The sequence below is a fragment of the Artemia sp. Qi Xiang Cuo genome, chromosome 7 (assembly GCF_049724085.1).
Source record: "Artemia sp. Qi Xiang Cuo chromosome 7, ASM4972408v1, whole genome shotgun sequence".
NCBI lineage: Eukaryota > Metazoa > Arthropoda > Branchiopoda > Anostraca > Artemiidae > Artemia > Artemia sp. Qi Xiang Cuo.
Window position 1 is genome coordinate 26,769,371 of NC_142800.1, and position 27,133 is coordinate 26,796,503.

At 35.7% G+C, this 27,133-nt stretch overlaps 1 protein-coding gene across 4 annotated transcripts in view; it reads left to right on the forward strand.

Annotated features, from left to right (window-relative positions):
- Positions 1-27,133, forward strand: part of ctrip (E3 ubiquitin-protein ligase ctrip) — a 155,084-nt gene that overhangs the window by 71,396 nt on the left and 56,555 nt on the right. For all 4 annotated transcript variants that reach the window (XM_089092141.1, XM_089092143.1, XM_089092142.1 and 1 more), the window contains 4 exons: positions 2,893-3,084; positions 9,106-9,255; positions 15,804-15,951; positions 17,381-17,564. In XM_089092141.1, coding sequence (XP_088948267.1) covers positions 2,893-3,084; positions 9,106-9,255; positions 15,804-15,951; positions 17,381-17,564 — 674 coding nt within the window. The remainder of the gene's footprint in view (positions 1-2,892; positions 3,085-9,105; positions 9,256-15,803; positions 15,952-17,380; positions 17,565-27,133) is intronic.

Below are 27,133 nucleotides of genomic sequence, written 5' to 3' on the forward strand. Positions count from 1 at the left end.
TATCAGCCAACATCAACAAACACTTAAATGAAAGATACCCTTAAAAATAAGTTGCTTTAACAACACACACTTAGAAGCCTACACTTAATTTGCTTCTTCTTTTTTAATTTAATTTTACTTTAGTAGCAAAAGAGAAATGTAATGCAATTTCTTAAACTTGATATAAATTGAAAAATAAGTTAAGCTTTTCTCGTTTTATTAACAAAAATTCCAGATACCTTGCTATTTTACAAATAAACTGAGGTGACGTACTATTTAAGACACCTGGAAGTATCAGCTCATTTTTTCCAAATATTCCTTCCCTTATCGTAGAGAGCTCCTGGCACCGGCTCAAGCAATGCATCAAATTTAACTTTAGCATCATATTAACTTACTCTAGGTTCACACAGCCATGATTTATCATAAGAGACAGTATTTTTTCGTTCTAATATACTATTATGCTAGCAGCAGTTGCTAGCAGCAGTAATGCAAGAGAGAGGTGATATTGAGCTCTCAGCTGCCATTCTTGGGAGACATCTGACAGTTTATAAGAGGCTATGGATTTTCTCTGCTGTTCTAAAATAACTTTTCTGTGAATAGGCAGCGCAGCAGCAAAGTGTACCTGGCGTGAGGGGGATGGCGTGGCGTGAAGTGTTGAGGGGGATGCTAGCAGCAGTGTCTGTTGGGCGACAGAAAGAAAAAAATCGTAACGTGTATTCTTTTATGAGGACTGGAGAGAGAATACTTATCCACTTTTCGCCCAACACTAAGTCTTAAGTCTCCTTACCCCCCGCCCCTCCCTCCAATAGAAAAAACTGTAAATTTTTACCCGACTCTGTTCCCCTCATCTTGAGACAAAAAAGGGTAAACTTATCAAAATCACGTATAAACATCCCTACTATTTTAAATGTAGCCTAGTTACTGTATAATGAGAATACTTGCATGGCTTCAGATACCCAGTGTATGACGTCACATTTTTCAGAGCTAAAGATTAGTGATTGGATAAGAGCTATTGACATAGGCAATTATAAAGTTAGAATTAATAAATTTTGTTTTTAATTTGATCATTTTCGAGTTTCAGTGAGTCATTATTGATTCAAGCTTAAAGAAAGAGCACTGAAAAACTATGATATCATTTTACAGCAAATAATTTGACTAGCAAAACTCTAGAATGATTTCACTGCAAGGTAGGGCTGCTGCCCCCTCAAATCTCTGTCAAGATAGAAATGTCATTCTCGGTTTTTCTGAAATATATATATATATATATATATATATATATATATATATATATATATATATATATATATATATATATATATATATATATATATATATATATATATATATATATATATATATATATATATGTTACGGTGAATGTCCGCAAATTGGTTGATGTCGCCATTCGCCGGTGAATGGCCAAAATACCTTTTTTTTTCTCCTTGGATTTAGTCACCGTTAGCAGTCAATTTTTTAAATTTAATGAAAGGTTTGATGATGGGAGGTTAGGTTAGATTAGGTTTGGTTAGACGAGGTTAGGCTGGTTTAGGTTAGCTTTTAGGTTTTTAACCCATTTCTGATATTTAGAACCAAATTTAACTTAACCTAAACTAACATAATCTAACCGAACTTTCAGTTTTACCTTCATAAGTTGCATAAGACTGAAATAGCTGACTCGTAAAGCTAATTGAGTCGAAGCAGAGAAAAGGGAATTTTGAATATTCACCAGTCGACATTAACTAGATTTCGCACATTCACCGTAACATATATACACTAAGAATAGCATTTTGTTTAAATCATATTACTAATCTGTAATCTGTATATAAAGAAACAATCTTTGCGACAATTAATTCTAGAAAGCTAAAACATTGGGAACGTTTTTGTACAGTTTTTATGTAATCTGTTAGGTATTCAGTAAATTGGAAACAATCTAGTCTTTAGGAAGGTTTAAGATAACAGCAGTTCAACTCGCATTTGTTTTTGTTTGCTCATTTTAGTTTTGGCTTTATTGTCATTATTAATTTCTCTTCGTGTTAGGTTTCATTTATTCATGCATTTATTCATATTTATTCATTTATTCATATATAGGTTTTCAGTTGTTTCTGTCCGTTTGCATTAGGCTTAATATGACTATTTCTGTTTGTTTCTGATTTGAAGATCGGAATATCGTTCTTTATCTTTCCTCGAAGGACTTTTTTTTTAATTTAATTTTTGTTCTTTTTTAAATTGACTTACTTTTATTATGTTGTATTTTTCAAAATGTCGGTAATATATTTTTCACTTGTTTGCCTCAGAGCTAAAATATTCGATTGTACGAGTAATGCAAATTATATGCAAAGTTTGGGGAATCAAAATTTCAATCACTAATATTTTTGTTAGATTTCTCGTAAAATCCAGTGGATTTAGATTTTTGAAAAGATAATTTCCTTTAATTATTATATTATTAAAAAGAAATAAAAGTGAAAAGTCCGCACAATAGCCGAGGCAAAACCAATAACTGGTCCAATAACTGGACTACCTGTTATTTATGATGACCACTGGATAAAAACACAAGGTGGCTTGCTGTTGCTTTGACTGCGGCTATTATGACTCAACGTCTTTTGGCTACATAGAATTTAAAGCAAGGCTATATCCAGGGGGGATTAGGGGGTTTGAACCCCACCCCTGAAATATTTGTGTGACTCGTAAAAAGGTGACAAAAATGAATGTAAACAATTTTTTTATGTGTTTTTCAAAGTTTTTTGTACCCCACCCCCGAAAAATCCTTTTGCACCCCCCCCCTCCCGAAAAAAATTCCTGGATACGACCCTGGTTTACAGGGCTACGAGTGAGTTTAAATAGCTAGAGATGATGTAGCCATGTAGCTATTCGTTTGTTTATCAACTGCTAATAAATTTTTCCGTTAAATTATAGGCCTCATATCAGGAGGGTGAGGATGGAATCCGGTTCACCCAAGGAAGTGAAAGGCATTACATAGACTTCAAAGCTATGGAACGGCGCATTGATTTGGGACGAAAAACTACACAAGTACTAAGAAAAACGAGCGGAGTCGACAACGCTGATCAAAGTGCATCTGCAGACGGAAATCAGGAACAGTATTTAAAGGTATTTTAACCCTTTTTTAATTCTAATTTATCCCGTTTTCTACTTCCAAGGATTTTTTTTTTAATTAATATATAAAATCAAATTGTGCTTGTATAAAATTAATATAGTAAAAGTGCTTAGATATTGTATGTTTTTTCCTGTCCGTAGGAGAGACGTCATTCTACTTGAAAGGTCGTTGTATCTCCTTAGTAATCTTTAAGACCTAACTCGTTGAAGTGATCGAAAGTTGATATGTTCGGGTTTAAAGGGTAGTAGTATCCACGTACCTGTACTAGCCAATTCGTGTAGGTAAACAACTTTTCGGCTACTGATAGTAGCTAGGAGCCGTTTTCTTTAATCTTTTTCCTGTGGTTATCCCTACCTAGTACTACCTCCCTCACCTACCTCTACCTATTTTTGCTAACATTTTAAAAACTTCTTTATTATAGTACTTCGTACAAACTTTGGAGGGGCTCATTCGATTGGAAGTCGGAAGTTCTGGTGCCCTTTTTCAAAGTCAAAAGTGATACGAGGGCAAGTGCCCCCCCCCCATGCCCTTTTTTCCCAAATGCATCTGATAAAATTTTGAGATAGCCATTGTGTTGAAAATAGTTCAAAAATCAGATAACAAAAAATCCGGGGTTGACCCAATCCCCCAGGGTCCGAGGACAGGCGTTGTAAGTTCAGCCCTGGGGGGGGGGGTATATATGGTTCTTATGGAAGTGATGCTCGTATAAACTTCAGGGAGAGATCACTTGATTGGAAATTGAAAGTTTAGTTCATTTTTAAAGAGTCAAAAAGATGGGGGGGGGGGCAACATGCCACCCCCACGACTTTTTTCCCCCAAACCCATTCAATAAAATTGTTAAGACAGCCAGTTTGTTAAAAATAGTTTAAACATCAGATTATAAAAACTCCAGGGTTGACATAAACCCCCATAGCCCCGGGGCAAGTGTTTAAGTTGTACCCCGGGGGGCAAACAAGGTTTTTATGTGAGGGGTGATCATATAAACTTCAGAGGTTGCTCACTTGACTGGAAATTGAAAGTTCTAGTCACCTTTTTAAGAGTCAAAAGTGAACGGGGGCCGCTACCCCCCCCCCCCCCTAAACACACACCCTGATTCTCCCAAATGCACACTATCAAAATTTTGAGATTGCTTTGAAATAGTCCAATGATCAGATAAAAAAAAAACTTTGGGATCAACATATACCCCCTCCCAGACCCCGAGGGAAGGGTTGTAACTTATGCCCTGGGGGCATAAAAGGTTTTTATGGGAGAAGTTGTCGCATAAACTTCGGAGGGGACTCAAATCGTTAGAAATTGAAAGTCTAATTTCCTTTCTAAGAGTCAAAAGTAATCCGGTGGCAACTAGCCCCCCCCCCCCCTTTAACCCTCTTTCCCTCAAATTTGTCCGATCGGATTTTTTGTATAGCTATTTTGTTCAAAATCGACCAAAGATCATATAACAAAAACTCCAGGGATAACACATCCCCCCAAAACCTGAGGGTAAGTGTTCTAATATATGCCCCGGGGGCATATAAGGGTTTTATGGAAGGGGTGTTTGCATAAGCTTTGAAGGAAGCTCATTCGATTGTAAATCGGAATTTTTAGTGCCCTTTTTTAGAGGTAAACGTGGTCAAATGGCAACTAGCCCCCCCCCCCCCCCCTGGCCCTTTTTCCTAAATGTATCCGATCAAAATTTTTAGATTGTGCCCCGAGGGCAGATAAGGTTTTATGTAAGGGATGGTCGTATAAACATCATCAGAGGTAACTCATCAGAGGTGGCCGGCGGGCATATCCCGCCCCCCCCCCTCTTTTTCCAAATGCATCGGATCAAAATTTTTAGTTAGCCATTTTGTTTGAAATAGTCCAACGATCAGATGACAAAACTTCGGGGTTAATATAGCCCTCCTCCCTTGAAATCTGGGGGAAGGGTTGTAACTTATGCCCTTGGGCATATAAGGTTCTTATGGAAGAAGTGGTCGCATAAACTTTGGTGGGGACTCAAATGATAAGAAAGTGAAAGTTCTAGTTCCTATTTAAGAGTCAAAAGTGATCCGATCGCAACTAGCCTCCCCCCACCAACCCTAAGACCAGAAGGCTCCAATGTTGCATTTTTTTTCCCCCAGTAGCACTTCTTATGGAAGGAATGGTCGTATAAACGACCATTAAAAATAATTAAAATAATTCGATTGCAAATCGGAAGTTATAGTGCCCTTTTTAAGATTCGAAAGTGATCGAAGAGCAACTAGTCCCCCCAGAGCCCTTTTTCCCCAATTGTATCTGATCAAAATTTTGAGATTTTGTTCAACATAGTTTAGTAATTTAGCCATTTTGTTCAAAATAGTTTAAAGATAAAAGTGGCAAAAACTTCGGGGTTGACACAATGCCCCAGAGGCCGGGGGAAAGTGTTGTAAGTTATGCACCGGGGGCATATAAGGTTTTTATGTAAGGTTTTGTTTCCTACAAACTTCAGAGGTGGCTCATTTGATTTGAAATGAAAATTTTACCTTTTTAAGAGTCAAAAGTGAACAGAGGACATCTACCCCCGCCCCTTCACACACACCCTCTTTTTCCCAAACAGATTCAATCAAATTTTGAGATAGCCATTTTGTTTAAAGTAGTCCAACGATCAGATAACAAAACTCCGAGGTCAAAATACTCCACCCCCTCCCCCAGAGCCTGGGGGAATGGTTATAACTTATGCCCGGGGACAAATAAGGTTTTTATGGAAGTGGTAAACTTCGGAGGAGACTCAAATGACTAGAAATTGAAAATTCTAGTTTCCTTTTTGAGAGTCAAAAGTAAACTGATGGCAGTTAGCTCTCTAGAAAAAATTCACTTAAGTGTTTTCATTTTTATAACTTTAAGAAATCAAAAATTAATTAAGATTTTAAGGAATAAATATCAGCATATGCATATTAAACTGACAATGCACATTTTTTTCAGTAAATCCATTTGAATGTTTTTCAGTAAAGTACAAATTATGTTCTTGCTTTTAGAAAGCAAAGGGTTTAGAAAACTACTCAGATTAATTTCTGCTCGTTTTGAGTTTGACGTATTTTAATATTTTCTTTCAAATGTTTTCAAAAAAAATTTTTTAAATGCTTTCACTTTTATAACTTTAAGAAATCGAAAATTAATTAAGATTTTAAGGAATAAATATCAGCATATGTATATTAATCTGACAATGCACATTTTTTTCAGTAAATTCAATTGAAGTTTTTACAGTAAAGTACAAATTATATTTTGGCTTTATTTCAATTATAATTTTTATTATAGTTTTAATTTTATTTTAATTAACAAAAATTATATTTCTGTTTTTTTTTAGTTTCATTTATTTATTGATACTGATTTATGATAGGTATATGCTTGGTAGATTATTTGATTCTGTTTTTGTTCATTTTTGGTTTAATTGAGTACTTTACTTTTTTTTGAAAAACTTATTTTGTGCAAGAAGTTTTTTTGATTAATTACCATTAAAGAATAAATGAAACTCATAACGAACAGAAATTAAATAAACAAACATAGCAGAAAAATATGCAACAGGTACTAATATAATGGGATAAATAAATCTTAAAACGAGTGAAACTTAAATTGTATATGAAAATCCAACTCGAAACGAATAAAAACCAATACAAACAAGAGTTTGGGTTTAGCCTATTTCTCTCACTGTAGACCTTTGTGTCTAAAGCCTACTGCGTCATTGGCGCTTTACTAAAAACGAATTATATTTCAAATATTTTCTTTTGTGCTTATTGTAACATTGAAAATAAACATAAAATTACAGTAAAATTAAATTTTGAACTCATGAGCTTTCAGGCATTAATCTCATTTTATATCAAATATTCAGTTTAATTTATTTGTTCTTTCCAAAACTGTTCAAGACAAATCTAGCTTCACTACAAACAAAAGTCTGGATAATGCCCCATTTCCTAACGGTAGAAGTCTAAAGCCTACTGCGTCATTGGCGCTTTACTAAAAACGAATTATGTTACAAACATTTCCTTTTGTACTTATTATAACATTTAAAATAACCATAAATACTATAGTAGAATTAAATTTTGAACTTTATTTGCCAGACTGTTGATTTATTTGCCAAGACTGTTCAAAACACATATAGTTTTATATTTTTTAGTTTTCTCGTAGTTTTATGGTTTTCATATAGTATTCATATAGTTTTATAGTACTTATATAGATTTATAGTTTTCTGTTCAAGACTGCCTCATTATTACATTGCTTTTTTAGCCTAAATAGGTTTTTAAATTACAGTTAGAGTAAATGTCCTTTTTTACTATTTTTCATAATTTTCTGCTGCAATGAATTGAAAATCGTCAAGATCCATTCCCCTCACACTTTTTTCTGAATTGAAGCTAAATTAATCTTTTTGTGGCATAAAAGAGGATTTAGGGACTTGGGAATTAGGAGTGTCTATCCCTATACTAGGTTTTTAAAGTTGCAAACTAACTAGATTTTGGACTAGTTGGCGATACTAAGTAATCCTTGTGTGTTTATTTCATAACTAAGAGGCTTGTTTGTTAGGTTTGGGCTGGTAGTTAGTCCCCCTTCTTGTTATTTAACTCTTTTACCTTTCCCGTTTTGTTGCAAAGCCCTGAATCTGTTTGCACATCATTTTTGTCTTTTTTACAAAAAAATTACTTATACCTGATGTGATCCCAAGTCCTTCCGTGAAAACAACAGCTTTAGGAAAAATATTATTTACCCTCGCTTGATACCAGGCACATATGCTGGACCTTCTTTCAAAGGGGGGGGGGGGGGGTAGACGTGCATAACTAAAAAAAAAATACTAGGTGTGTCAATTACACTAAAAATGTAGAAACTGTTTAGAAATATCAAGGTGTCTGGGGAGCAAGAGTGCGAATCCCTACGCGATCCTTAGTACGTGCCGTTAGGAAACCAGAAGAATCTTTGTTAAAATATGAAACATACATGAGAATATAGAGATCTAAGGCAGGGGACAACATGAAAATAATATCGCAACTTTTGGGTACTACCCGACTTTTTTTCCTCTTTTTTTTAAAGAGTTATTTTAGGTTACGGATGCCTCCTACAGGTTCCAGGCTATAGTTCCAGTTCTAGACGCGAGTAAAATGTTTGTCGCCAAAAAAAAAATAGAATTAAAATGGGATCATCAAACCAGAATGATCTTTGTGAAAACATGAAACACACATGAGAATAAAGAGTTGTAGGGCAGGTGACAACAAGAATATAATATAATAACTTCAGGGTACTATCGGGCTTTTTTTAGCTTGATTTTTTCTTCTTTTATTTGAGAGTTATTTTAGTTAGCGGGTGCCTTCTATATCCTCCAGGCTATAGATCCAGTTCTAGTCGCGAGTGAAATGTTTGTTGCATAAAAATAGGATTAAAATGTTTGACAGAGATCAAAAGGTTTAAAAGATATTTTACTTTCTGGACTAGAAATGTCGGATCCTAGGTGTTGACTTTTGAAGACTAATATTTTGGGGATGAATATATCATATTTCTAAGTATCTTAATATACAGCCGCGATGTAACTATAAACTTTGTGTAGAAATCTTTTAGGTTTTAGCGGACATAGAAGTTAAATGATCGAATTTGAAAACATAATTTTTTAGTTTAGTATATGATTTTGTATTTACTTTGTGAGTGCATAGCTGCGTGGCATCCAAGTCTCATTGGATTATGCCAGCTTAAATAATGTAAATTGTTCGTCAAAATTACCCGAATTAGAACAAACGATTGGGCTAGTTTTTTTTTTTTTTTTGAACCGATTTGTACCGAATATTTTAGCCAATCAAGCTTAATTTTGTGAATTCATTACCCAAATCTAATTTTCTAATTGGTGGAAACTAGCTCAACCTGGCAATACAAAGGGATCTTGTCCTTATCTTCTGTTTCAAATTATGAGTAATTTATATCACCATTCAGATATTATGTTCCGGTATCTATTCTTATCGCTTTTTGCTGTTTTCTCTATTTTTATTGCATTATCTATTATTATTACTACATTCTGGTTGATTTTGATAAACTTTTTATAGAATGATCCAGAAACTTTAAAGAGAACTATTATCACCCTATTTGGTCCTTTGATGGATATTTATGCAAGTTCTGCCGATTCGGACGTCAAGCACAAGTGCCTATCCGTCATTGTCAAGATGGTTTTCTTCTCTCCGCCCGAGCTTCTAATGGTTTGTTATTAATCTGCTATTTCCTTTCCAAACAAGAAGAAGTGCATATTTTGTCAAATTTTTATATTAATTTTCTTGTTTTACACTGATTTATAGGAAGGGCATCCAAGTCCTTTGTTTCACAATTTTCTACTGGATATTAATATACGTGAAAGGCTACTTTTCTAGGCTCATCTCAGTGTGCCTTCTTTTTTACTCCTAATGATATGACTACATAGCAAGTGAATCACCATCACTATATATGTTTAAAAATAAACTAAAAGAGGTAGTCCTTTCCGCTTAAAGTAGTAGGAATTGAATGTATAATTGATTTATTTATAATTTGTTTTGTAAATCCCTTCCCTATCTCCGTGAGTCAATGTTTTCTTTGTGTTTTTTTTCCTCGATATATTTCTTTTTTTATTCCTCTGTGCTCCATGAGAGTTGTTGAAGTGCTATTTATTTATTTTTTCTCTTTTTTTAAAGGAGAAGTAGGAGCTGCCTCTCTGTTTCCTTTGTAACTTTTTTTTCTTTTTTCTTTTTGCTATTTTTTTTCTCTCTATTATTAAAAGTGACGTAGGAGTTTCCTCTGTTTCCTTTGTACCTTTTTTTTCAATTTTTTATCTCTGTTATTAAAGGAGACGTAGGAGTTGCCTCTGTTTCCTTTGTACCTTTTTTTTATAATTTTTTTTCTTTTTTTCTCTATTATTAAAGGAGACGTAGGAGTTGCCTCTTTCCTTTGTTCCTTTTTTTTCTATTTTTTTGCAATTTTTTTTGTATCTATTATTAAAGGAGACTTGGGAGTTGCCTTTGTTTCCTTTGTACCTTTTTTTTGCTTTTTTGCTATTTTTTTCTCTATTATTAAAGGAGACTTAAGAGTTGCCTCTGTTTCCTTTGTACCTTTTTTTCTATTTCTTTTTCTCTATTATTAAAGGAGACGTTGGAGTTGCCTCTGTTTCATTTGTACCTTTTTTTGCTATTTTTTTTCCTCTATTATTAAAGGAAACGTAGGAGTTGCCTCTGTTTCCTTTGTACCAATTTTGTGTATAGTGTTTTTGATTAATAAAATCAAGTCATGGCTACATTATATGGAAATGGCTGCTTTAATATGGATGCATAGTGTGGCCACATTGATCGCTGCTTTTCTTGGCTCTTATCCCAGTGTGCCTTTCATCATTCCTCCTAATAATATGGCTACATCATATGCCTATGGCTACATAATACGGATACGTGCTATGGCTACATTAATATGGCTACATGGATGGCTAATTATCTGGGCTCTTATCTCAGTGTGACTTTCGTTACTCCTGATAATATGGCTACATTATATAGCTATGCTAGCATCATTATGGCTACATAATTTGGCTACATCAATATGGATACATAATTCGTTCACATTTATCTGGCTTCATGGCTGCCTACTTTTCTTGGTTCTTATCTCAATGTGCCTTTCGTCACTCCATCTGATAATAAGGTTACTACATTACATGGCTACTTAATGTGGAATCATAATTAGACAACATGGATGGCTATTTGTCTCGGCTCTTATCTCAGTGTTTCTTTTGTTTCTCTTCCTAAAAAAATATGCCTACATGACTACGTTATATGCCTATATCCACTTTTATATGGCTACATAATACGGATACATGACATGGCTGTATTAATATGGCTATATGGATAGCTACTTGTTTCGGCTCTTATCTCAGTGTTTCTTTCGTTTCTCTTCCTAAAAAATATGCCTACATGACTACGTTATATGCCTGTGTCCACTTTTATATGGCTAAATAATACGGATACATGACATGGCTGTATTAATATGGCTATATGGATAGCTACTTGTTTCGGCTCTTATCTCAGTGTTTCTTTCGTTTCTCTTCCTAAAAAATATGCCTACATGACTACGTTATATGCCTGTGTCCACTTTTATATGGCTAAATAATACGGATACATGACATGGCTGTATTAATATTGCTATATGGATAGCTACTTGTTTCGGCTCTTATCTCAGTGTTTCTTTCGTTTCTCTTCCTAAAAAATATGCCTACATGACTACGTTATATGCCTGTGTCCACTTTTATATGGCTAAATAATACGGATACATGACATGGCTGTATGAATATTGCTATATGGATAGCTACTTGTTTCGGCTCTTATCTCAGTGTTTCTTTCGTTTCTCTTCCTAAAAAATATGCCTACATGACTACGTTATATGCGTGTGTCCACTTTTATATGGCTAAATAATACGGATACATGACATGGCTGTATTAATATGGCTATATGGATAGCTACTTGTTTTGGCTCTTGTATCAGTGTGGCTTTTGTTACTCCACCTGATAATGTCGCTACGTGATTACAATATATGGATGCATAATTTGCCTCCATGGATGGCTACATATCTCTGCTCATATCTCAGTAGGCCTTTCGTCACTCGTCCTAACAAAAAATAAGAAGTAAAAAAATGAAGATACAGAGTGGGGTTTTGCAAGACAAACGAAAACACTGGACAAAAGAATACGAATATTTTGGGAGGATAACCGCTTCCTTTGTTCAGTGCTATAAGAAAAAGTTCCAAAGAAAGATATTCACTTTTTCTAAACAAAAATACCAACTAAACACGGATAAAATAAAATAAGAAAAATAAACAACTTTAAAAGCAAAATGAAGACGAATAAAACCCAGATTGAAAGAATTAAAAAGCCTAAGAACGCAGAAAAAAAACCCCACAACAAATAGAATCAGAATTAACAGAAGAAAACTTTAAAAGACAAAAAAGCGTAACTTAGAAAGCAAAAGACTCACCAATATCCACGACTAACAAACGGATACATCCTTGGTGTATCTACCACTTTTAACAAATTGAATGGGTTTTAATTTCCCAAATTGACCGCGAACCTACATGCTATGCGTTATCTTGGGGAATGGATTGGATTATATCCTTTCTAGGTGCAAGGAACTTTTGAATTTAATGGTAGAATTTCTTTAGTAGTGGTGATCATGAGTTCCTCTTGAGGATCCTTAAATCAACATTTCCTGGACACATAGTGGCAGTACGTAATTCTTTTTTCAAAAGTTTAAAAGTAAAGTAAATAGGAAGTTTTTTTTTTTTTTTTTTTTTTTTTTTTTTTTTTTTTTTTTGCTGCTTAGTCTAGTTTGAAAGACACATGTACCTATGTATATCGCATTTTGAAGAAGCCTTGTTTGTTTAGTTCCTTTGTTTTTATGTACTTACATTATAATATATTATATGCATAGTTTCTTTATTTCATACATGTATATGATATAATATTCATAGCTCCTTTGTTTCATAGGTTTTACTCGGTTCACAGAAATTTTTGTGCATTTTTATGTTTCTAGAAACGAAAAATTCTAATCGTTAAATATTCAAGATTCTTAAAACGGAACTTGACAATTCACCCAAGATTAATAATGCAAGCACAATAGTGTCTCCATTAAACTAAATAAAATTCGATATTTCCATCTGAAACCTTAGACCTTAGCTCCTCCTGTACCTCCAGAGGTACACATGGCGCTCGTTAACAGCTCTAATCATCCCGCAAATGAGCTGCGGCGTAGATGTCCTCCCACTCTATGGTTAAAGATGTATGAAGGGCTCTCCTGTCCCGCTCATATGTCCTGCGAAGCGTGTTTTTTGGCCTTTTTCGTCGACGCGTGTCGTCTGGTTTCCACTTAAGAAGCATATCTAAAATGAAGTAAATATTGATTACAGTTCGGAGGTCACGTTAAATTATAATTATTGTAATTAAATATATTAAATTAAATATAATTGTTATATTATATTTAATTACTGTAATGATTAAATATAATTATTAAATTGTATTTATGATATAACATAAATTGTAAAAACGTTGTATTTTCTATAAAGCATTCTTTGTAGGTTAATATAATTATAATTATTAGGTTTTTTAGAAAGGGTGTTAAGCCTAAACAATTTCGCTTCTGGCGATTGATGTATCTGTTTGTTTTGATGTTACATAGTTAAAACTCTTGGTTACTATTATTAGGTTGCATGCGCACCAAACACTGTCGCCTCTGGCATATGAAGCACCATAATAAACTGTGCTTTGAGAGTCTAACTTTTTTTGTAAATGCAACCGGTCTGGAAAAAAAATATATGCAATTTTCAAACATTTAATGCTAAAAGGCAAGTCATCCCCCAATCTAGAGTGTTATACCTTTTTTTTTTTTTTTTTTTTTTTTTTGACCCAAAAATAATGGGAAAGCACGCGAGTGATGTCAGAATCGGAAGTAAATATTCTGCTAATTTTTAAAACTTTAAGCCCTTGTAGACAATTTGTCCTCTAATCTGGTATGTTCAGACTTTATCTATCGTTCGTTTGGGACCAGAAGGGAAAAAAACACAATTTAAAAAGAAAAATTGAAACCCCAAGGCTGTGTTTTATTCGTAATAAAAATTGATCGCGAACATATGCTATGTCATGTAACTCTGTTAAATATTAAAAATACATAGTAGAGATAAGGATCCGTTAGAAATCCTTAGAGTCCTACTCCAGTCCTTGGAAAACTTGTGACTCCAATTATCAGGGAACAACCGATTAGGGTATCGTTAATGTAGGTTCATGTTTCATGTCATTGTTAGAAATATCTAGCTATATTTTAAACAACGATCAAGTAAACAATACCTCATTCTTTACTCAAACCTATTTAAAATTCTTTTATTACCATTTTGGACTTAAATCTATATAACTTAGGAAAGAATATAATTAACCACACATTATGTTATAAAGTGCTTCCGCTGATACGGTGCTTTGTAGTACAGTAAATACTGAGTCAGACTGCCGTACTCCCATAAAATACTTATTTTCACTCCATAGCTCTCAAAAATTGCTGGCTTTGGCTCCAAAATCCTTTTATGGAATGCGAATAAACCCATCGTCTATGCCTGCAATCAAGCAATATTCAATGCTTAGAAGAATTAAAGCGTGAATACCACGTAGAATAGTCATGAATAGATAACTAACAGTAAATACCAGGATAATTAAAACACAAAAAAATGACAAATTTTAAACGACTATCTGTACTAACAATGCTAAATTTTTAAGTATTTTAAAACTTTCGAGTTACCCGTATTATTTAGGCTCCCGCTTAGTGATTGCAATTCCAGTTTTATCAAACAATAACTGAGGAAAATAATCTATGTTGTTCTATTTTAAAACAAAAATTCAGAGGAATTACGATTTTCAAGCAATTTTTAGGGGTCTAAGGGAGCCTAATTTATGCTTGGAAATATTAGAAGATTCCGGTCAATTCTCCGAAAAATTGGAAAAAAGGGGAAACACTGGTTCTGTGCCTTTTTCAGGATATTAAACTGAAATATCCTGCTGATAAGCTAGTATGTGAAAAGATAAATACAGTGATATACATGTGTTTCGTCTTGTAAGTGTAACCTTCTGGAATAACCTCCGAAACAGCATTACGGGCTCTGAATCAGTTTCTTCATTTAAACCAAAGGGCAGAATCTTTCTTCTTTTCTTTTTTCTTTCTTCTTATTATTATTTTTCTTCAATTTTTTTTAGTGTATTCATTTATATTTTATTGGTTATGTCAATTAATTAATTAATTGAGTCACCACACACAGGTTATTTGACCTTCCAGTAGTTGCGTAGTAGTTTTTGAGGTTTTAGCGCTAGAGCACTGGACTGCTCTTTTCCTTTAGCAAAAGTGGAGTTTATATTATGTTTTGAAGTAAACACTATGCAAGCACAATTCTTACTTCAGTACATTCACACAATTTTTGTTCCTCTGATTTTCAGTGTCACTTCCAGTTTACCCCCTCCCCCCCCCCTCTTAATATCTACATACAGTCTCAGGTTTACCACAAAAAAAAATATCGATAAACATGATGAAAGTGAAATGAATGTTTTCTATTTCATGAAATGAAAGTATATTGACCTTAAAGTAGTGACGACTAAAGCGTGAACTCCTTAAATGTATTTTTCAAAATCTAGGGGGTGAGTAATTTTGCTGATTCTATTTCAATTAAATTACCGATAACTACTACTACGAACAACTCACCGCAGCAAAAAGCCGCCTGAAGGCAACCCAGCTACGCACGCTCCTCCTCCATCCCAATCTATTCAAAGCCTCCCTCTTTACACCCTCCCCGGAAGTTCCTGTTTCTTTTAAATCTTTCTTTATGACATTCTTCAACCCCAACTACGGACGACCTGCTTTTCGTTTAGCCCTTGACGGTTGGCCGAAAACGACAATCTTTGGCAATCTGTCATCCTTCATCCGCAGAACGTGCCCTAGTCATCTCAACCGAAAAAGGGTCATTTTCAACCAAAATACAAAACAGAGAAGATATTTTCCAAAATGTAGGGATGGGATCAATCGTCTCATCGTTCGTCAGGTGAACGCCATTTTTTAAGTCGTTTATTTTAGCCCCAAAAATAGGCTTTCACTTTCCTTTAATTTTGAGTTTTGCTTAGGCTGTGTTGCCAAGTGAGTTCTTTCTGGTACTGAAACCGGCTGGAAAGTGATGTTACCCTATTATTCACTCTAATTATTTCTCGCTTCTTTTTTTTTAGAGTTTTTTGAAACCTCCCGATATGTCTGGACAAATAGCTACGATGCTATCGACAAATAACATCAACATCACTGTTCCAGCATTGCAACTGGCATGCATCCTTTTGGAAAAACTTCCTAGAGAATTTAGAATTCATTATAGGAGAGAAGGTTTGTCACATTTCTATGGTTTTTATCTGAATTTCTTAGTTTTCTATTCGTATAAGCCCAAAAAAGCACATATCGAGAAACTTTTTCTTTCTGTATTGTGTATTTCATATGTTTCGACTATCATTGGCGCAGCGGGAGGAACCCTCAGGTCTGCCCCTTATCCCTGTCGCCGAATCGTCATTTTTTTTTCATATAATTCTTCTGAATCAATTTCTTGAACAAATTTCCTTGTTTTGATGATACCACATATAGAGATATCCTTATTCTGGTAATATAGTAATTTATAAGTGACGATTTTTTTTTGGGGGGGGGGAATGATTCATTGGCTGATTCATGACGTTTATTTACATTTAACCTCATGAATCTACTATTCTTGAATCTATTATTTGCCACTTCATGTGCTTTTATTTGATTTTGCTTTAGGATTTAACTCTTTCCTTGTATAGCATAATTAATTTCATGTTAACTTGTAGCTAATTAGTATTATCTGTCATCTTGGATTTTTGATAACAACGAGAAACAAAGTTGAAGCATTTTGCGGCACAAGAATTACTTCTTGTACAAGGTTTTTCATGTACTAAATTGAAAACCGATTTAGGAGTTAGTGTTTGAGCTTGTTCAGGCACCTTTGGTGTCTAATGACCCAGCCTGTAGAGCACCGGTGCAATAAATGACGCAAAATTCCGGTTTCAAGCCCTGTTGAGGTGTGCAGCCATATTGTCAAAAATAAGTCATCCTGTCATTTTTGTCATCAAAATAAGTCATTTTGTCATAAAAAAATAAGCCATCTTGATCATGTCATATGCTATTAAACATTTTCTTTTGTCTAGAAACATTTTTTCGATAAGAAAAAACAATGTATTAAAAAGATTCCAAACAAAATTGACTCTCTGTTAGTCGTCACTGCAGTTACGGAGGTGCTAACTATTAGTTTCGGATGATCATTTGTAAGAAAATGACTTTTAATGGAATAAAATCTCATTTTGTCATTAATAAAAAAGAAGCAATGTTTTCAAACACGATCTTATTCGAAGAGAAGTAACAAGCCATATCAAAACTTAAAACGAACAGAAATATAGTCTTAACCCTCTAAAGACCAGAGAGGTCTTTCTTTTTGCTGTGCTCTATCGCCATGGCTTTTATTTTTGACGGGTCATAAAATAAATTCATTCATTCATTCAAGGATGGCCCGTGCTATTCTTCATCCATCAGTCGTGCAGTTAGGTCTGAGCAGCGTCGGAAAAAAGGAAAACTATTGTTTTACTGCTATTTTGGTTTTTCTTATAACACTTATTTGAATAAGGGTTAGTGGTAATTCAGTCTTGTTTTTGTACTGTTCATTTGTACTGTAAACTCTCTTTATTTATTGAAGTGTATTATCTTCTTCTTCTGGAAAATGTCGTCAATGCTCAAACTTCTCTGCTTTTAGGGGTTATTTACCAAATGGAGAAGTTAATCGAATCTTCCAAAGCGGCTATTCCAGTTGTTGATCAAGGAGGGTCTGAGAATAATAGTGCGAATGCTACCAGTGCGTCGAATTCGAACACATCGGCTGGACCAAGTGCACCAAAAATATGTGGCTCAAGTGATGACGAGGATGAATCTGTAACTACGTAAGCAACATCTATTTTTGTTTTGACTTTTTTTTAAACTTATTTTACATTTTTATGTTTTGACTTATTTAAATGATGAATGCCCTGATGAGGATAGGCTGGGTACAAAAGATTGGAGCTGTTCCGTGCTGTGAGATGGTTTGGGGTATCCGCTCCGTCATAAATTACTTTCTCCGACCGTATCCCCGATAGGGAAATTCTTGCTTGTGTGGCCTCGTAGTGGCGTCAGGGTGGACATTTCACTAGTTTTCCTAATCAAAACTGTGACTGGTAACAGCGCTGCAGGTTTATCTTGAGGAGAGACGCCCATAGAGGAAATTGTAGCCTAGTAAACGACACAGCATTTGCACTGGATTCTAACTAATGGATAATTCTTTTGGGTTCGATCGGTTTTTGTGGGCTTTTTGGGCTGAAAACCTATTCCTAGCTTATTGATTCATTATTGGGTACCTCCCATTAGTAGCGTAATATTTGTAGGCATGAATATATAATGAGCAAAAGGTAATAGGCTTGACATTGTCTGTGTAGTATTTTGACTCTTGTTGATAGAAGAGCATCGCCAAGGGCTGAAAACCATGTTGTGACCAAGATGGGTCCAGGATTGCACAAAGCCTCCATTCAATTTGAGGTCCAAGGGACTTATTGCTGTCTGGTTCTCAGCCGGCTTAATTACTTCAGTGTAAGCCTGAGAAGATGCGTGGGTCCCTGTCCTTCATTGGTTCTGGGACCATAGATTTTCCTGAGGCCAAAATAGTTTATAAAGAATAGGAAAATTGTATAAAGTATATTAGTATAAAGAATATGAAAATTGTAACTTGGAGTGTTACAACGTTAAAAAATAAACTATCGTGTCGACATTTCGACTGACCAGTTCAGACGCTTCCAACTAGACTTATTAGAAGTTTCAGAAACTCATATAGGCTACCAGGGGTAGGAAACATGAATTTGAGTGATATAGAATTTATTTACTCAGGCACGAAGGATGAGGTACATAGACAGGGAGTAGGGCTCATGATGAATAAGGAAGCTGCTAAGTCTGTTTTAGGTTAGGAAGGTAATAATAATAGAATGTTAGTCGCTCATTATGACTAAACAGTGCAGTGTATCAGTCATAGTAGTATATGTTCTTGTAGAAGCGACTGAGAGAGATAGTAATGAGTCAGATGAATTTTAGTTACAGCTACAGTAACAAAAAGACAGGGTCCCAGGTAGAAATATGGTGTTGCTATTAGGAGATTTTGTCTCCCTGGTCGGTAGAAATAGGGATAGATGGTATCCTAGCCGAGGTAAATTTGGTGTAGGAAAAGAAAACAGTAATGGCTTCAGACTGCTGCAATTTTGTAGGTGTAACAATCTAGTTATATTAGGTCATAAAATGGTCCATAAGTTAACACGGTACACACTTGATGGTAAGACAGCTAACCTTATTGATTATTTTATTGTAAACAAAAGACTGTCAGTATCAATACAAGATACTAGGGTATATAGAAATGGATGTTATTGATGTTGAAAGTAAAGATCACCATCTAATAGTGTCAAGAGTTAATTCAAAGCTGAAATCTAGGAAGCGTAACTACCTTCCAAGAAACTATGACGTTGGTAGACTCGAGGATGAGAATTTTAGAGAAACTTTCCCTGGAAAGCTGTTTACTAAACAGGAGATTTTAAAATTTGACAATGTAAAAGATGGATGGATTAATTCTGGGAAAATAGTTTTTGAAGTCGCTGACGGTGTCTTTTTTAATTTATTTATTTTGTATTCCTATATTCACGGCGCCAGGTACTTAAAGGTATCTGATATGCCGATATTCAATTACCTTGTTTTGAACCCGCGAGGTTTTAAATGTCTTTTGAACCTTCTTTTGAAAGAGTCGACGGAGGGATTTGCAGAATAACATCCCCTTTAAGATTGTTCCAGATAGAAGTGCACCGCCTGATGAAGCTCTTCCTCAAATACTCGGTTCTTGGCGTCTCATCCTTTAGATAACTGGAGCGAGCTTTGTGTCTGCGTCTGCCTTGTTGGTTGGACAAAGGTGGGAACAATGCGAGAGAGCTCGTTTGAGGGAGGCGAATTCATATACGTCTAGAAAACAGTCATCGACGGTACATCAAAACTTTTATTTAGAAGCTGGAGTGGGTCATGTGTAGAGGCGCAGCCCGCACTATTTGCCCTATTCTGGATTTTCTGGAGTGGTGCTAACAGTGTTTTCGGGGCACCAGCATATAGCGGATATCCATATTCAGCTGTGCGCCTGATACAAGAATTTTAAAGTGAGATGATCGGGCTGGATGGAAGAAGGTTTTTGCAGCGAAAGGGAGTTTTCTTGCGCAGGAGGCTCTCACCCAATCAAGGTGGTCATTACAAGAGAGGTCTGTGGAGAAATGAATCCCCAGTAGACGAAGCTCGTCGACTCTCTTTACTGTTTCGTTTTTGAAAATGAAACTAGGGTGTTCACGCGGCACCTTTGATCACGTAATAAAAAGCTTCTTTGTTTTTGATGCATTAAAGTTGATCATATATGTATCAGACCACTTTTCGATTTTATAAAGATCCATCTGTAGGGAAAGGGAGGCTTGTGTTGGCTCTTCGTGTTTTGGGATGGCAGAGTGTGCAGTGGTATCGTTGGTAAAGTGATGCAGAGGGCTTGCAAGGTTGTCTCCCATGTCATTTATGTTGATAAGGAAGAGTTTAGATCCCAAGACACTGCCCTGGGGAACACTTGCTTTCACTGAATATTTGCAAGAAATAAACCCGTCGAGGGCAACCCGGAGTGAACGATCTGCGATAAAGTTCTCAATCACTCTTAACAGACATCCACAAAAACTTTACGCATGGAGTTTCTTTAGCAGGCCACGGTGCCATACTTCGTCGAAAGCTTTGGCAATGTCGAATGACAATAGCCTAATATGGTACCCCCTTGCCAGAATTAGAAATGCCTCGCCATTAGACTGCCTAGCGGCAGTCTAATGGCGCTACGGTTAATTTCAGGTTTATTTCTGCCGCTAGGCAGTCTAATGGCGAATGTTCCTCCGGAATCCTTATATGCGACCGCCTAGAAGGTCATTTGATTCCAGGAACTGTTGAAATGTTTATTAGAGACCCTCTCATAGACTTTGCTAACGCAGGGTAGGAGGCTAATAGGCCTATAGGAGCCCACACTCGTTGGATCGCCATCTGGCTTTAGGGAAGGTATAACATGGGCGGATTTACATGTTTGTGGGAAGGTTCTGCAGCGAAAGCATATCCGAAAAAGCATATGACAATGGTCCAGCTAGTTCGGCACTGCAGGATTTGAGGACAACATTTGGTATGTTGTCAGGAACTGTGGCTTTGGTCACATCAAGATGCCGCAAAATGCGAAGGTTCTTAGGAACAGAAAAATTCACACGATCCAGGACAGTACCGGTTCGGTCCGAGAAACTTCGCACTTCTCTACCGTCTTCATTCAGATTCGAGAATTTGGCAAAAGCCTTAGCAAGAGCTTCAACCTTTTCTGTGGATCTTGTACCACAGTCCCGTAAATCTGTAGAGAAGGAATTGAAGTCCCGTTGGAAGACGGTAAATCCTCCTTGACAATTCTCCACCAAAGTTTTGCCGAAGCATGTTGAACCTTGGTGACAAATTCCTCTTATACCGAATGTGGGACTGCCGAATCGCATGAACTGCTTATTTGCGCATGTTTATGAATGAAATCCTTTCCTCTTTGCTCTTTGAAAGTTTGGGGTTTACTAGTTGGTTTCATATTAAATCAGAACTTAAGCAGGGTTGCCTTTTATCCAAATTTATATGGATCATTTTCATGGATTTTGTCTTAAGAAGCACAGTAAAGACAACGGCAAAACATGGAATTGAATGGGGAAGGAATACTCTCTTAGACTTAGAGTATGTTGACGATTCATTCATCGTAGATGAAAGTCTTAGCAAAATGAATGAGCTTTTAGAAGTTTTGCGAGGTCAGGGTGAAGAATTTGTTTGAAAATTAATGTTTAGGTTTTGAAAATTAATGTTAAGAAGACTAAGTGGCTAAGGCTAGGGATCAGTGAAGATGATAAGGTGATGTTGGGTAAGGATAAGATGGATTAAGTGGACAGCTTCACTTACCTATGTAGTATCAGAGGCAACGCTATAGTGTTGCCTATAGTAAAGGCTATACGGCTCCAGTGTTTCATTTTTATTATTATTTTTTTTCCAGAGGCACTACATGCGGAAGGGGTTGTCGTAGAAACTTCAAAGGGGGCTCATTCGATTGGAAGGCAACTAACACCCCTTCCATTTCCACCAGTTCCCCAAACACATCCAATCAAAATTTTGTGATAGCCAATTTGTTCTACGTAGTTGATTTCCAGATAGAAATTATGCTGTTGAGGAGGACACTCCCCCACAGCCCTCAGGACACGGGTTGTAAGTTATGCCCTGGGGGCATATAAGGTTTTTATAGAAAGCTTTGTCGTAGAAACTTCAAAAAGGACTTATTCGATTGGAAATTCAAAGGGCTAGTGCCCTTTTTGATAGTTGAAAGGGATTCGAGGGTAACTAACCCCCCTTTCACGTCCACCTTTTCCCTAACACATCCAATAAAAATTTTGAGATAGCCATTTTGTTCAACGTAGTTGAAAATTCTGGAAATTAGGTCTTTGGGGATAACCCCCCCCCCCCACAGCCCTCAGGGCAAAGGTTGTAAGTTGTGCCCTGGGGGCTTATAAGGTTTTTATAGAAAGCGATGTCGTAGAAACTTCAGAAAGGGCTCGTTCGATTGGAAATTTAAATGGCTAGTCCCCTTTTTAATAGTCGAAAGTGATTGGAAGGCAACTAACACCTAGTTCACTTTTTAAGCGTCAAAAGATATCGGAGGTTAACCAGCCGCCCCCCCCCCCCAACCTTTTTTTCCCAAATGCATCCGATAAAAATTTTGAGATAGTTATTTTGTTAAAAATAGTTCAAAGGTCATACAACACAAATTCCAGTGACGACACAACCCCCCAAGGTCCGGGGACAGGTGTTGTAAGTTGTGCCCTGGGGGCATATATGGGTCTTATAAAGGGAATGCCCGTATAAACTTCCAAGAGGGCTCATTTGATTGGAAATTGAAAGTTCTAGTTCATTCTTTAAGAGTCAAAAGAGATTGGAGGGCACCTAGCCCTCCCCCTCCACGCCCTTTTTTCCTCAAACCTATCGGATAAGAACTTTGATATAGCTTCTTTTTTTTAATAGTTCAAAGACCATATAACAAAACTCCGGGGTTGACACAGCCCCCAGGTCCCAAGGGCAGGCGTTGTGAGTTATGCCCTTGGGGTATATATTGTTCTTATTGGAGGGATGCTCGTAAAAACTTCAGAGAGAGCTCATTTGATTGGAAATTGAAATTTTTAGTTCAGTTTTTGAGATTCAAAAGAGATTGGAGGGCAACTAGCCACCCCCCACGCCCCTCTTTCCCCAAATGCATCCGATAAAGTTTTGATATAGCCATTAAGTTATAAATTCCTCAAAAGTCAGATAGCAAAAACTCAAGTGTCGACACAACCCCCCAGTGAAATTAGTTCTTTGAGGACAACAACCCCCCTCCCCACAGCCCTCAGGGCAAGGGTTATAAGTTATGCCCTGGGGGCTTTTAAGGTTTTTATTAAAGCGTTGTCGTAGAAACTTCAGAAAGGGCTCGTTCGATTGGAAATTTAAATGGCTAGTTCCCTTTTTAATTGTCGAAAGTGATAGGAAGGCAACTAACACCTAGTTCACTTTTAAAGCGTCAAAAGATATCGAAGGTAACCAGCCCCCCCCCCCCCCCAACCCTTTCTTCCCAAATGAATCCGATAAAAATATTAAGATAACTATTTTGTTAAGTATACTTAAAAGATCATCCAACACAAAGTACAGGTACGAGACAGCCCCCAAGAGCTCGGGATCATGCGGTGTAAGTTGTGCCCTGGAGGCACATACGGTTCTCATAGAAGGGATGCTCGTATTAACTTCAAAGAGGGCTCATTTTATTGGAAATTGAAAGTTCTAGTTCATTCTTTAAGAGTCAAAAGAGATTGGAGGGCACCTACCCCCCCCCCTCCACGCCCTTTTTTACTTAAACCCATCCGACAAGAACTTTGATATAGCTTCTTTTTTCTAATAGTTCAAAGACTATGTAACGAAAACTCCGGGGTTGACACAGCCCCCCAGGGCCCAAGGGCAGGCGTTGTGAGTTATGACCTTGGGGTATATATTGTTCTTATGGAAGGGACGCTCGTAAAAACTTCAGAGAGGGCGCATTTGATCGGAAATTGAAAGTTCTAGTTCAGTTTTTGAGAGTCAAGAAAGATTGGAGGGCAACTCGCCACCCCCCCCCCCCCCGCCTCCTTTTCTCCAAATGCATCAGATAAAAATTTTGAGATAGCCATTAAGTTAAAAATTGTTCAAAAGTCAGATAACAAAATCTCAGGTGTCGTTAAAACCCCCCAGGTCTCAGGTGCTGGCGTTGTAAGTTACGCCTTGGGGCAAGTGTTATTCTTTTGAAAGGGGTATTCGCAAAAACTTCAGAGAGGGCCAATTCTATTGTAAATTGAAAATTCAAGTTGACTTTTTAATAGTCACAAGAGATCAAAGGGGAACTAGCCCCCCCTCCCCATGCCTTCTTTTTCTAAACCTATCTGATGAAAATTTTGAGATAGACATTTTGTTAAAAATAGTTCAAAGTTCGGACAAGAAAAACTCCGGTGTCAATACAACCCCTCAGGGCCTAGGGGAAGGCGTTATAAATTATACTCTGGGGATATATATGGCTCTTATAGAAGGGATGCTCGTATAAACTCCAGAGAGGGCTCATTTGATTGAAAATAGAAAGATCTATTTTACTTTTAAAGATTCAATAGAGACTGAAGGTTAATTAGCCCAACCTCCACCCCCACGTCCCTTTTCCCTAAACCCATCCGATAAAAATTTTGAGATAGCCATTTTGTCAAAAATAGTTCCAACGTCAGAACTCCGAGGTTGACACAAACCCATTTTTTCACTTTGATACCAGTTTTGATACTTTGGTGAGAATTTAATTTTATTTTAAAAAGTTTGATTTTAAAATAAGGAATTTATTAGAACTTGACACTTTTTGCAATCAAAAACAAACTAAACTTAATTTAAAAAAACTCCAAAAATTTAACTTTTTAAAGAAAAGTAAAGGCCATTTTAAACTTAAGCTCAGTAGATACAAATACCTGTTAAAATTCAAACTCAAAGTGACCAGAAATTACTATTAGAGAATAAATGAAACCCAAAACGAACAGAAATTAAATAAACAATCATGGCAAAAAACATACAACAAGGAATACTATCAATTAATAAATATATATTAAAGCGAGTAGTACTTAAACTGAATATGCACATTAAGCTTGAAATGAAAAAAAATTTTGCCATTGAAGTATAAATGTAATTTAAAACGAACAGAAATTAAATAAACAATCAATGTAAACAAACGTACAATATATATTAATGTAAATGAATAAATAAATCTTAAAACGAGTGAAACTTAAATTGAATATGCAAATCAAGTTTGAAACGACAAAAATCACTACAAACAAGAGTTTCGGTATCACCTCCTTCTCTCACTGTACAAGTCTAAAACCTACTGTGTCATTGGCGCTTTACTGAAAACTATATGCGTCTTAAACAGTCTTGGAAAGTATCAACAACATCAAATAGAATATTTTATGTATAATGATATTAATTGTTGAAAGATCCATCAGTTCAAGAATTTATTTCGCTGTAAGTGTATTCCAGTAAGAACTGGAAAAGAAAGTATTTGTAATATAATTCGTTTTCAGTTAAGTGCCAATGACGCAGTAGGCTTTTGGTTTTCATTCACAGTTAAGGAAGGAGGCAGTATTCAAACTTGTTTGTAATAAAACTATATTCGTCTGGAACAACTTTAAAAAGAGCTAATAAATTAAACTGAATATTTGATGTATAATGATATTAATTGCTGAAAGATCATCAGTTCAAAATTTTACTATAATTTAATGTTTATTTTCAATATTAAGTACAAAATAAAATATTTGTAATAAAATTGGTCTTCAGTAAAGCGCCAATTACGCAGTAGGCTATAAACTTTTACAGTAAGAGAAGGAGGTGATACCCAAACTTTTCTATGTAGGGAGTTTTGTTCATTTCAAGCTTGATTTGCATATTCAATTTAAGTTTCACTCGTTTTAAGATTTATTTATTCATTTACATTAATATCTAATGTACGTTTGTTTACATTGATTGTTTATTTAATTTCTGTTCGTTTTAAGTTTCATTTATACTTCAATAGGAATTTTTTTTTCGTTTCAAGATTGATTTGCGTATTCAATCTAAGCATTACTCGCTTTAAGATCTATTTATTCATTTATATTATTACTTGTTGTATGTTTTTTGCCATGATAGTTTATTTAATTTCTGTCCGTTTTGGGTTTCATATATTCTTTAATAGTAATTTCCGGTCGTTTTGAGTTTGAATTTTAACAAGTATTTGTATCTGCTGAGCTTAAGTCTAAAATAGCCTTTACTTTTCTTTAAAAAATTTATTTTTCGGAATTTTTTTTTTAATTAATTATTAGTAAAGACGGTGGGTGCAGTGAAAATGTTAAAAAGTAAATAAGCCAAGTCTCTGGGTGTTTTTTACAGTTAAAAAAGTTGGAAGAATAGGAAGGTAAGTCTACGAACCAAGATTAGAATATTGGCAGCTAAAGTGATAACAATGATCAAGTATGGTTTTGAGGCATGGGCGCTCTGAAAAACGGAAGAAAATTTGGTAGATATTTTCCAGAAAAATCGCCTACGGATAATTTTGAGTACCTGACTGATTGACCAGACCATATCTCAAACAGTAGGCTGTGCAAAAAATGTGGTTCAATTCCACTTTCTAGCCATGTAATGTGATGGTTTTGATGGGTAGGGCATGTTTTTCGAATGAAAGATGGCAGATGTCTAAATATCTCCCTGGTTGGCCCACCGTCTAGGGCTAATCGGAAACTAGGACGTCCGCGGTTGGGGTCGGAGGATGTCATAGAGAAAGATTTAAAGGAAATGGGAACCTCCTGGGAGGATTTAAAAAGATATGCTTTGAATAGATTGGGACGAAGGAGGAGCGTGCTTAGCTGTTTTGACCTCACGTGGCTTGGTCCTCCAGTGAGTTGTTAGTAGTAATAGTAGTATATATAAAATAAACAATATAGATATAGCTCTGTCACTTTATGTTTGTCTTGTATTGACAAAGACTCACTTGATTCTTAGTACAGGGTACCCAGGAGCGCTAGGAGAATTCAGAATAATCCTAAATAGTAATAAAACTTAATTTCAATTAAAGGCCGACATTTCTTCTGATTAAATCCGAAATTTTCCGAAAGTTTGGATTATATATATACACACACACACACACATATATATATATATATATATATATATATATTATTACTTTCAATCGAACTTCTAAAAAGATATACCGTATCTTATATTTATTTATCAGCCTGGGTCTGATATGAGGACAAACGTTAAAGCTGGTAATTTTAATGTTTTTTTGTCTCAACAATTTGAGTTCCTAATTTTTCGAAAA